Source organism: Petaurus breviceps, unplaced genomic scaffold, assembly GCF_028583685.1.
Source record: "Petaurus breviceps papuanus isolate PSGF00001 unplaced genomic scaffold, PetGlider_PUasm1.0 90769, whole genome shotgun sequence".
Taxonomy (NCBI): domain Eukaryota; kingdom Metazoa; phylum Chordata; class Mammalia; order Diprotodontia; family Petauridae; genus Petaurus; species Petaurus breviceps.
In genome coordinates, this window is record NW_027187341.1 from 1,730,054 (window position 1) to 1,742,933 (window position 12,880).

Below are 12,880 nucleotides of genomic sequence, written 5' to 3' on the forward strand. Positions count from 1 at the left end.
TGGGGGGGGGGGACGGTGCATACAGAGGGTACCATAATGTAGCGTGTAGCGCAGGGGATCACCTTCACTACAGTAGCAATCTCAATAGTGCTTATTTTCGGGGGAGGGCTTATTTTAGAGGAATCTTACACAGTAAGGGGAGGGCTTATTTTCGGGATAGGTCTTATTATCGGGAAACACGGTACCTGCCTCTTTGCTCTGAGGGAAAAGATTCCCTCCCTTTCTTATCACCTTCTCCTCACTCCACTTGGCCAGAGTGGAATGAAGAGGAGGAGATTTTCAAACTTTTAAAGATCTTAAAATTTCTGTTCACAAACAAGACAATATTTTGCTCTCTTTCTCTCCCTTTCCAGCCTGCATTCAGCAGCAGGGGAAAGAAGGAGGGAAAGAGATACAGCATTTCAAAGGAATGTCCTGCGGTTGCAGTTTAAAGCTTAGAGATGTCAGACCACTCACACACACTCATTCACAGAGAGAGAGAAAGAGAGAGAGAGAGAGAGAGAGACAGAGAGAGACAGAGAGAGACAGAGAGAGACAGAGAGAGAGACAGAGAGAGACAGAGAGAGAGAGACAGAGAGAGAGACAGAGAGAGAGAGAGAGAGAGAGAGAAGCAGAAGCTGACAGGAAGGTTCAAAAGCTCACAGAGGATTTCTGGAACCCTTGGCACAAATCACATTTTCTTGACCCTCAGATAGATGCCAGTTGGGGCCAGGTAAGATTGCTTTGAGATAGCCTAGGCACAGACCCCCAAATGTAGGGGGAAGCCGGCCCTTCCTTTCAACTTGAGGTCTTGAAGACCGAGTGTTTTTCATTTGTACAAAATATATCCTAGGGGTGAGTCTCTCGGTGTAGAGAGGGAGACTGACCCATCCTTTCCCGACTCCCCAGTCAGAATCACTTGTAGTCGTCTGCTTTTCTGTGACATCTCACGTGAAAAGCCTTGCCTAAAAAAAATATGTGTATATTTTTTTAGACGCGGAGACACTTGTCCCTAGACAAGGCGTCCCCCATCCATTTGGGATGTGTCCCGGGTCTATTAAAAAATAGACCGGATTCTGGTTCCAGACCGGAATCATCCAATCAAGACTTCCTAGGTGCTTAAATGAACCCAACTACAGGACGAGAGGGAGGAGGTAAAGGAGTTTACCGGAACTCCAAGAAAGCTTGAGACCACAGACTCTCCTTTGGCTCGCCAAAATGATGGGGGACGGGATCCCAATAGGTTCAGCAGGAATTCTGATCTTGTCTAAGACCAGAAAACCTGCAGTATTGTCTGGAAAGAATTCAAGGTCCCAGGCTTAATTGGCGTGAGAGTTGTAGAAGTTTATTATTACGCTTCCCATGGAAGCGGGCAAGAGTCCTTTAGGTGACCTGCCTCTTATAATTTTTATTGATAGGATTTTTAGTATCAAGGTCATATATCCAATTTGAACTTACTGTGCAATATGAAATACGGTCTTGTTTGCAAGCCCAAGTTTTGTAAACCTGCATTTGTAAATCTCAGCAGCTTTTTTAAAGCAGAGTTCTTCCCTAAGTTATTTTCATTTTCTCTTTTATCAAACATCAAGTTACTGAGTTCCATCTTCCTGATTTTTCTTTGTCTAGTTTTTTCTCTTGATCCACTTTGCAATTTTTTAACCATTACCAAATGGTTTTCATGATTGTTGCTCTATAATACTGCCTGATTTAAGGAAAAACAATCACTCACATTTCTGCCTTTTTCATATTTTTCATTGATATTCTAGACCTTTTATTCCTCTGAATGAATTTAGTTATTTTATCTGGCCCTGTAAAGCATCTTTAGGTAGTTTGATTGGCATAGACTTAAATCTAGAAATGGTAATACTGTCATTTCTGAAATGACACTCTGTTCTCTTTCTCTATGCATTTGCATTTGCTGTTCCCAATTCTTGCTATACTTTCTTCCCTCCTCTCCCCCTTACTCTTTCTTTTAACCTTTTGTTGCCTCACTTCAAGACTGCTCACGTGACACCATATGCATATATTTAGTTAATTACATGTTGTCTTCCCCCTTAAAATGCAAGTTCCTTGAGGGCAGACACTGTTCTACCAGCAGTGCATTAGTGTAACAGTTTTTTCCCCCCACATATCCTCCAACATTATTTTCCTCTTCTGTCATGTTAGCCAATCTGATGGGTGTGAGGGGGTATCTCAGAAATGTTTTAGCTTGCATTTCCCTAACTATTAATGATTTAGAACATTTTTTTCTTCTGTTGATAGCTTTGACTTCTTTTTCTGAAAACTGCCCATTCATATCTGTTGTCGATTTATCATTTAGGGAATGGCTTTTTTTTTTTTAAAGCTTGGCTTAATTCTCTATGTATTTCATAAATGAGTTCTTTTTTAGAGAAGCTTAATGTTACATCCTCCTCCACCCCCATTTTTCTGCTTTCTTTCTCATTTTGACTGCATCAATTTTGTTTTTGTAAAAACATTTACATTTCCTGTGATCAAATTTATCCATTTTACCTACCAAGATCCTTTCTATCTCTTCTTTGGTCATGAAATCTTCCATTATCCATAGATCTGTTAGGTAATTTTTGCCAGGTTCCCCTAATTTGTTTATATTACCATTTCTGTCAAAATCAGGTGCTCATTTGGTGCTTATCTTTGTATATAGTGTGAAATATTGATCTATACATTGTTTCTGCAAGACTGTTTTCCAGTTTTCCCAGCAATTTGTGTCATATAGTGAGCTCTTTGCCCTAGCCAAGGGGAGACCATAAGATGGAAATAGACCTTGCTCCATTTGTTGTCAATTTGCATTTACAACCAAGGAACTTCTTTCTGTAACAAATGGAAGTCATAAAATTTTGTGGTATGGTCATCCTGACTTGGGATGGTTCTAAAATGTATAAAAGTCTTCTGATTCCTCTGTTTGTCAGTCAGGACTCAACTCCTGCACTCCTTGTACAAGTTTCTCTAGCTTAAGGGAATAAAATGAGAAAACTATATATTACTATTTGTCTCCTTTAAGCGAACTTTAAATAGGTCCATAGTTTTATGGTGTAACTGTGGTCATTTGCTTCTGTATATTATGTACCTGCCACACCACCTCATAGAGTCAGAGGAAAGGCAGGAGACACAGTAATGCCATGCACAGAAACTTTCCAGAAGAATGCTACTGTGAACAGCTTTTAAGGTTCTGATTACACAGTATAGTAAACACTCTTCCATAAAAACTCAAAGCAAAATATTTATAGAAAATCAAGGTACAGCATTCACAATATTACAGCTTATCACAGAAAATCACAATATAGTATTCACAACAGCTTATCATTAAAATGACCACATAGTTTTCACCAAAGTGGTCACAGTATTTAGAACAAAGAACAGTCATTTGAAAGTACAATAGTCAAAGTCTTCCATTCTTGGGGCACATTTGAGTTAACTCAATCAGTCACTTATTCAACAATCAATTACTAAGTATCATTAATCACTAAGTACAGTAGAAAATGTAGACCCTCCACCCCTAGGTCACTAGTAAACTACAATTTCATCATTACTCAGTACCTATGGAGAGGTCTTTTCATCTTGACTTGGGGCCAGTTCTCAGATTCCCTGGATCCCCTTACATGATCCCAGATTCTACCTGGATTCACCAGACTGTCACCTGGGTTAAATGGTAGCTCCCAGTTCCTTGTCCATCTCTCTGGGTAGGTCCTGCTCCACACCGAAGTTCACAGGGTCCAGTCCATCTCAATTCCTTCATAATTTTTGCTCCCAGAAATTCAAGGCTCAACCAAGCCACAGACAAAGTCTCAGCATCCCGGTCATGCTTCCTCAGTCTTCTCCTGGGCTCCTGTTCAGAAGAAGCTCCACCACCACAAGTTCTCAGAAAATTCTGGCTCAGTTTTTCATTCTCTCTTCTGTAGCTGCTCTGCCACCAGATGCTGGTCTCAAGAAATTCTGACTGTGCCTCTCTGGGGCTTTTTCTTTTATACACACAGCATTAGCTTCCTCTTTCAGCCAACCTCTTGGAGTTCATACCTTCTGTTTCCCCAACAGAGGCTTGATCAATTACTAAGTGCTAAGTACCTGCTACCTTTGCCAACACAAAGGGATCTTCAGATTACCATTACACAGCTGAGCAGAACACTCACAGCCAATGCAGAAGACTGGGAAAAGACTGGCCAGGGAGAAAATACCTAATCAGGCTACTAGCTCCATGCTAGGAAACTGAATTGCTTCCATTTGAATTGTCTTAGAAAGATTCTGCAGATCACTGGGCAGGAAAAGGTACCAGACACTGACATCCTTAGTTGAACTAAACTGCGTGCACTTTCAAACTTTACTTCCAAGAGTCCAACTCTGATGGGCTAGCCACGTTGTTGTTCAAATGCAAAATGTACACTTGCCAAAAAGACTATTTTATGTAGAACTCACACAGGGCAATGGTGGTCAGAAGAAGCCATATAAGGACACACCCAAGGTCTCTCTCAAGAAATTTGGAATTGATTGTGTTACATGGGAGACTCTGGCACAAGGACTGCTCAGCATGGTGTGTCCACATCAGAGAAGTTGCTGTGTTTCAAACACAAAGCAGAATTGAAACAACCCAGAGGAAACACAGGATACACAAATTTAGAGTATCCAGCCCAAAATTTTCACTTGAGTTATTTGTGCCCAACGTGTGGTAGAGCATTCCGAGCTTTCATTGCTCTATTTAACATAGTGATGTCATTTTGGTCCTCTTTGAGAATGAAGGACACCAACTATTATGTGCCTAATCTGTTCGATTGATCAACTAGTCTTTTATCAGTACCAGATTATTTTGATGATTACTACTTTGTACAATAATTTGACATCAGATTCTGCTAGACTGACTTCCTTCACTTTTTTTTCATTGACTCCCTTGATTTTCTTGACCATTTGTTCTTTCAGTTGAATTTTGTTATTATTTTTCCTAGTTCTATAAAAGAATTCTTTGGTAGTTAGATTGGTGTGGCACTAAGTAAATTAATTTAGGTAGTACTAATTTTTTTATTATATTGATTCAGCCTACCTGTGAGCTATTAATATTTCTCTGATTGTTTAGATCTCCATTCATTTGTGTGAAGTTTTTTGTAATTGTTCATATAATTCCTGTGTGTGTCTTGGCAGGTAGACTACCAAGCACTTTATAGCGTCAGCAATTATTTTAAATGGAGTTTCTCTTTCCATCTCTTCCTACTAGGTTTTGTTGGTAATATGCAGAAATTCCGATGATTTATATGGATTTATTTTACATTCTATAACTTTGCTAAAGATGTCAATTGTTTCAGTTAGGTTTTTAGTCTGTTCTTTAGGGTTTTCCTCAAAGTATGCCATCATAGCATCTGCAGAGTGATAGTTTTTTTTTTCTAACTCATTGCTAATTCTTTTTCCTTGAATTTCTTTTTACTTGTATTATTGCTATAACTACACTATTTAGAATGGTATGGAATAATAATGGAGATAATGAAATCCATGCTTCATCCCTGATTTTATTGGAAAGGTTTATTATACTTTATCTCCATTATAGGTAATACTTGCTTTTGGTTTTAAGCCTTTTCTGCATCTATAGATATAATTATATGATTTTTGTTGTTTTATTATTGATATGATCAGTTATAATTATGCTTTTTTAATTATTGAATCAGCTTTGCATTTCTTCATAGATCCAATCTGGTCACAGTGGTTGATCTTTGCAATATATTGCTGTAATCTCCTTGCTAGTGTTTTATTTAAAACTTTTGCATCAATATTCATTAAGGAAATTAGTTTATAGTGTTCTTTCTTCATATTTACTCTCCCTGGTGTGGGTATCAAAACCATATTTGTGTCATAGAAAATATTTGGTAGGATTCTTTCTTTACCTATTATTAAAACAATTTATGTACTATTTAATTGTTCTTGAGCTGTTTGGTAGAATTGCTTATAAGTTCATCTGGTCTTGGGCATTTTTTTGTTTGTTTGTTTTTTTGTTTAGTTTAGTTTTGTTTTAGGGAGCTCATTTATGCTTGATCAATTTCCTTTTCCAAGATAGTGTTAAGTATTCCATTTCTTCTTCTACTAATCTGGACAATTTATATTTTTTAAAAATATTCATCATTTTATTTATTTTCTCAGTTTTATTGATATATAATTGAGTAAAATAGCCCCTAAGACTCTTTAATTTCCTCTTCATTGCTTGCACATTCTCCTTTTTTCATTTTTGAGACTAGTAATTTGGTTTAATACAGCTAGGCAGCACAGTGGATAGAACACTGGGCCTGGAGTCAGGAAGATCTGAAATAAAATCTGGCCTGACACTTTCTAGCTGTGTGACCCTGGGCAAGTCACCTTATACTGTTCAGCTCAGTTTTCTCATCTGTAAAATGAATTGGAGAGGAAATAGCAAACTACTCAAGTATTTTTGCCAAGAAAAATCCAAATGGGAGGGGGGCGCGGCTAGGGGGCACAGTGAAAAAGCACCAGTCCTGCGGTCAGGAGGACCTCAGATACTTAATGGCCTCAGATTCTTAAACGCCATGTGACCTTGGGCAAGTCACTTAATCCCAATTTCCCTGCCCTCCCCACTCGAAAAAGAAAAAAAATCCAAATGAAGAGTCAGACATGACTAAACAACAAAAAATTTTGGTTTTTTTTCTTTTTAAAAAAATTAGCCAGTGGTTTATCTATTTTATTGTTTCCCCCCCTATAAAATCCAGCTACTACTCTTATTTATTAATTCAGTTTTTTTACTTTAAATTTTATTAATTTCTCTTTTGATTTTGATTTTTGCTTTTAGTTGGGAATTTTTATTGTGTCCAATTTTTTTAGTTGCATGCTCAGTTCATTAATTTGCTCTCTCTTTTTTATTGAGGTATTTAGAGATGTAAATATTCCTGTGAGTACTGCTTTGACTGCATTCTATAAATTCTGATATGTTGTCTCATTGTTATCATTATGTTTATTGAAATTGTTTATTGTTTCTGTGATTTGTTCTTTGACCAACTCATTCTTTTAGATTAGATAATTTATTTTCCAATTAAGCCTTAGTCTGTGATTTAAAGGCCCTCTTTTGAATCTAACTTATTTCATAATCATCTAAAAAGGGTACATTTAACATTTCTCCTTTTCTGTATTTATTTCTGAGATTTTTGTACTCTAATATTTTGCCATTTTTTGTGAGGGTGCCAATAACATTAGAGAAAAAGGTACACTTTCTATTCCCATTCAGTATTCTTTAGAGGTCTTATCATTTCTAATTGTTTTATACCAAATGAAATTCCAAGAGACATCTGAGTGTAATTAATTGATTTAAGATTTAGTAGGAACAACCAATAAATTGAGGTCATTAGACTCTGGGTTTACCAAAAACCCCATCTAAGGGTCATGGGGCTCTTTAAATCTTCCTTCTGATTGACCTGACAGTACATCATTGGGATCTCCAATATAAATATAATGACAGATTATATATATAGCAAATATAAAGCAGCTCTGATTGGTAGATAGTTTGGTCTTGAGGTGTGGCTGATTATTCCTTCTTTGACACTCAAGGAATGTTAGTTGCTCCATGAGAGAGAGCTGCCTCCAAAATTCTTGGCTTAACTAGGTTCCTTCTGGTTTTGGCTCCCCCATGGGAAACCATATCACCCCAAATCTTTGGAAAAGGACAAGCAAGGACACAAGATTCATCCCCTGGGGAGGGCCTTAGTTCTCACTGGCTTCTGTTTACTACATAAATTGAAGGTAGAGGCCCTGCTCTGGCTAGTTAATAAGGTTTGGGGGCTGGGATTGATTACTGAATTAAGCAGGTTAGAAGTGCAATCTGCTCTTAGGAAGTGAGTTTTGATGGATTAACACAGAAATATTGGCTATCAAATTAAGGCAACGCAATGTTGATTTTCCTAATTTCTAAAGTTTCATTCTATTCACACTTTCTTCTCTTTTTTCATTCTTTCAACTTTTGTTGTTTTTTAATGTCTCTCATGTAATCATTCACTTCCATTTGACCAATTCAAATTTTTAGGGAGTTATTTTCTTCAGTGAGGTTCTTTTTTTTCTTTACCTCTTTTACTAAATTGTTAATTCCCTCTTCATAATTTTGTTGAATTTCTTTAATTTCTTTTCCCAGTTTTTCCTTTACCAGTCTTATTTGGTTTTTAAAGTATTATTTTGGCTCTCTTTTTTTTAATCCCTTTAACTCTTCTGGAAATTTTTCTTGGGCTTCTATCCAATCTCCAATTTTATTTGAGCCTTTGCTTGTAGATGTTTTCAGGTTTTTTGATTTTGTGTATTGAGCTTCCCTGGCACCATTGAAGCTTTTTGTAATGAATTCTTTTTCTGCTGTTTGCTCATTTTTCCATTCTAATACTTGACTTTGGACTTTATGCTAAAATTTGGCTTTGCTTACATGTGGGGAGGGATGGCTAGCATGAATTTTTCTGTAAGGTGGATTTCCAGGCCTTTAGCTGTTTGTTGCTTACAAGGTGATGTGGTCACTACCCTCCTGCCTTGTGTTATGGTCCTTAGGTAGGCAGAGACCCTGTTTCCTCATGACTGAGACTACTCTTCTCTGACCTGGACTTGTGACCTAGAACTGGGTGGTAGGCTATGGAGTTACCAAATGGTTTTAGATCTTGTACCCAGTACTAGCACAATGGTCCCCTGGAATCTCTTTCTGACCAGATGTGCAGTCGATTTACTGTCCCTTTGCAGTGTCCATACCCTTTGCTCCTGAGGCTGCTGTTGCAGTTGCCTTCTACAAACCCTGGTGCATCTTCCATTTCAGCCTAGGTGTGTGTCACTGCATCCTTTTCTATACAGTTATTTGCAGACCTCTCTTTTTGTCTATGTTGCCCAGCACTGGGACAAGGACTAACTTTTTATTGACTTTTCTGCTCAGAATTCCCTTTGGTGGTTTCTGTGATCATTTTGTAGGAGAGGTTTTGGGGGAGGTTTTGCAGTTGTGACCCTTTACTCTGTCATATTTATAAAGCTAGTATTCGAATTAAGTTTTCCTGAGGGGGAAGGTAAGGTAATAAGCATTTATATAGTGACTGCTCAGTGCCAGGCACTGTGCTAACATGCTTTTTAAACAAATATTACCTGATTTGATCCTTATAACAATATTTCTAAGTAGTTCCTCTTATTGTCCCTTTTTCATAGTTGATGAAACTGAGGCAAACAGAGGGCAAGTGACTTGCCAACATAGCTAGCAAGTTTTTGAGGCTAGATTTGAACTGAAGTCTTTGTGACTCTAGGCCCTGTTATTCTATACCATCAGCTACTCCAGGTATAGCACCCTAACCTGTATGCCACTAGCTACCTTACTATGAGATTTTAATTACTTTTGTTATTTTTAAAGTCTCTGTCAAGTCTGTTTAATGCCTTTTGGATCCTCCAGATTCTAGCATCAAGTCCACAAAGGAGTTTGATCATAGACTGACCACTAGCCATTGAATTATTACAGAATCAGTTTCTGACTCTTTTTTTGTCTAAAATAAACAGTCTTTAGTATTTGTAAATATTTGATATGCATAAGTGTCATTTTAAAATGCTTTTGAAGTTTCAGTGCAATTTTCTTCTTTCTATTTAGCTAAAGGACACAAAGTCAACAGATCAGAAAACAACATTGCTCCATTTTCTATCTGAAGTATGTGAGGAAAAATATCCAGATATCCTGAGTTTTGTTGATGATTTGGAACATATAGACAAAGCTAGCAAAGGTATGTATTGCTACATTAAAACTTGGATTTTTCTTCAGTGTTGTTAATTATTAAGAACTGTTAAATGGTAATGAAAGATGTCTTTTAAGAATTTATGAAAAAATGTTCATATTTTGTGTCTATGAACATCTTATTTCAAGATAACTGTTTCTTTTGTAATGCAAATAGACCCTGTTTCAGGAACACATAAGTTATAAATGACCTGAACCTTTAAATGTTGTGTCCCAGGAACCTCATTTGCCATTGATAAGAAACCTTCATTGTCCATTTCAAGCTATACTCACTCCTTGCTACTTGATTCCTTGTTCTTTTTTTTTTAAGACTGAGTCTTTTGTTCTTTTTTTATTCCTCTACTTTTGTTGTAGATTCCTACAGATACCTTGCCCTGACCTCTTCCTGCTTCCTAATTACTTTAGTCTTCCCTTTCATATGAGCAATAGGATGGCAACTGCCTAACCACCTCAATCATTCTGCTTTCAAGAGCTGAATGGGGTTATGAGGCCTTAGAGTAGCTTAGGACTTAACCCAACAGTCTTTCCCCCAGACTGTATTTCCTTTCCTACTCTTCAGAACTTGTAGTAAAAGTGTCATTTGTTAAATTAATAAAATATGAAGCTAAATTTTGGTTTTACCACTGTACTTAAAATATATCTGAGTAGTCCATGTGAACACTCCATTTATTGATGCAAATTACAGCCCTCTGCAACTCAATATATTTTGCTAAAGAGTTGCTATGGCTGAAGAATATATCACAGTTTGGTCAATATAGAGATGGATGTCTGAGCTTAGCCAGGCCAGTTCTGAATGAAAGAAACACAATCAGTCACTGGATTCATATTTCAATTTTTCCAAATTGAGCCCTGCCAGACCTTGCACTCAGTAGTACAGGTTTCTAAGATTCAGGGTTGCATTCTTATCAGAGTGAGCAATTGGCTCTCATTGAAGACACTAGTATAGAATGACAGTATAAAATATATCACAAATGACCACCATTTTAGTACCTAGATACTGACGTGAGATAGAGCCAATGTAGAAATTCATTCCTTATAAAAACCTATAGGCTACTATGTTGCACATGATACAAAACTAATCAGTTCATAGAACTTTGTTATTTACCCATGCCACTTGGTCAAAATACTTGGGTTGAGGGTGAGAGAATTAAAGAGCAAGTAAAGCAGGCATCTGTGATATAGGATATAAAAGAAATATAGAGATTGTTGATCCAAGTGGTCAAGATATCTTAACTAGAGTGTTTCATCGATGAGTCTATGTGCATATTCCTTATAGAAAAGTGGTTTTGTTTTTCATTGGTTGGTGTATATACGGTTGCAGCATTTGACCTGTATTACACAAATTGCATTTCAGTACAGTTTCATGAAGATCAAAACACTCAAGAGAATAGGACCAACTCTAGTGCTACCTGAAAGTAGGTCTACGTATAATGTTTTGAAATATAAGCTAAAGGTTAGACCAGTTCTGTTAACGGTGAGCTAAAACCAGATTTAGCTGAATTACAAACATAAATTTTAAAATAATAAAAATCTTTACTTTCTTCTTGGAGAGACTTTCAGTACAGGTTAAGAACTTCCGCTGTTGGTGAATTTTTTTTACCTGATTCAAGTCTTCTATTTTTAGTTTATTAATCCTATGCCATTATATCTCATTTATAATAAGCTAATAACTACTATGTATGAGAATAAATAGACACTTTGTACATCCAGGACTGATGACTAAGTGAAAGCAAGGAAGTTCAGGGGTACCTTTTAGTATCATGGGGATGGCAAAAGATTTTAATTTGACTTAATGTATTTAGTGTCCTGTATTCAAATACTGAGAGCTCTCTGGACTGTGCATGCACAGTAGGCTTGTTATATTCTAAATCTTTTAGGTAGAATTGTATAGATTTTAAAAAGTACTTAGAGAAATCCAGGTTGCTCTTATGGCTTTTTTTGTTTTTTGTTACTGGTTAGCAAAAGTTATATTGCCAGAGTTTGTGGTCTTATTTTGCCCTTTTTAAAACAATAAGATATAAAAACTCACTCTTGAAAGATAATATGAATTATATTCTGACTGTATATGGTCATTAGCAACAACAGTAATATAGAACTATCATCTACATAAGCACTTTAAGGATTTCTAAAACCTTTTATATATATATTATCTTATTTAATTCATTCAATAACCCTGGCAGGTAGTTTTTGTTATTATTAACCCCATTTTATAGGTAAGGAAACTGAGTTTGGAGGTTTACTGACTTGTTCAGGGCTAAGTCCTTAGTTAAGTAAGTGTCTAAGTGTAGCAGCAAGCACCCTAGCCTACCCAGGGTGGCTGCCAACACAGGTTCGTAGATCTGCTTTTCTAAAGGGAAGCAACTCAAAATGGGTTAACAATCTTGCTTTAATCAAACATATGTCATTTACCTAATTCAGGGGAAAAAGGTCAGCACCCCAAACTTCAGAGAATACAAACAAGTTGCAAGCAGACAGAGGAAAAGATCAGACAGACTTTCAACTTTCTCACCATTACATTCATACCTAGTCAGTTACCAGAGAGGAAAGCACCAACATCTGGGTTTTCAAAGCTGGGGGGCTCAATGGCTGCCCAGAGTCTCGTCTGGTCAAAACACACAACACTTCTCAAAGTAAGCCCCAAAACAAAGCCTCACATCAGGGTATATATAGCCTTCTCCTGGTTCAGAGAATGTCACAACCCTCTTGACCCACTGCCCAATCACAGAGTATCAAGGTGTGGGCATTCCTGAAAACCAAGCCTCCCACCACAGGCTCCAGGTGACCACAGTCAGCCTGTTTGGGAGCAGAGTATATTTTCAAGTCAAGGAAGGTTCTCAGAGTCACTTAAGCCTATCAAAGGGTCTAGGGGCAGGGAAGATCTTAAATTCCCATTCCCATAACAGTAAGCAAGGATGTGATGAATATAGATAATTTTTATAGCCTTTATTCACTCAATTTCTTGGGTACAATGCCCTTCTTAGGTAGAAAGTCACCTGTGTTCCTACTACGGGCTTTATGTCAGTTTATTAATTAGTTACCAAAAAGTGGGAATTGTTCATGGAGTTCTTTTTCATTGTTGTAATCCTTTGTTTAAAGATTTATTCTATAACATATAGGTAAATGAATATATATAATTATATGTTATATGTAAAATACATAATATTGTATATATAT

The 12,880-nt window shown here is 36.9% G+C and overlaps 1 protein-coding gene across 2 annotated transcripts in view; it reads left to right on the forward strand.

The window, feature by feature from the left end:
- DIAPH3 (diaphanous related formin 3) overlaps window positions 1-12,880 on the forward strand; it is a 516,072-nt gene that overhangs the window by 284,283 nt on the left and 218,909 nt on the right. For both annotated transcript variants that reach the window (XM_069068623.1, XM_069068622.1), the window contains one exon: window positions 9,566-9,695. In XM_069068623.1, the coding sequence (XP_068924724.1) occupies window positions 9,566-9,695 (130 nt within the window). The remainder of the gene's footprint in view (window positions 1-9,565; window positions 9,696-12,880) is intronic.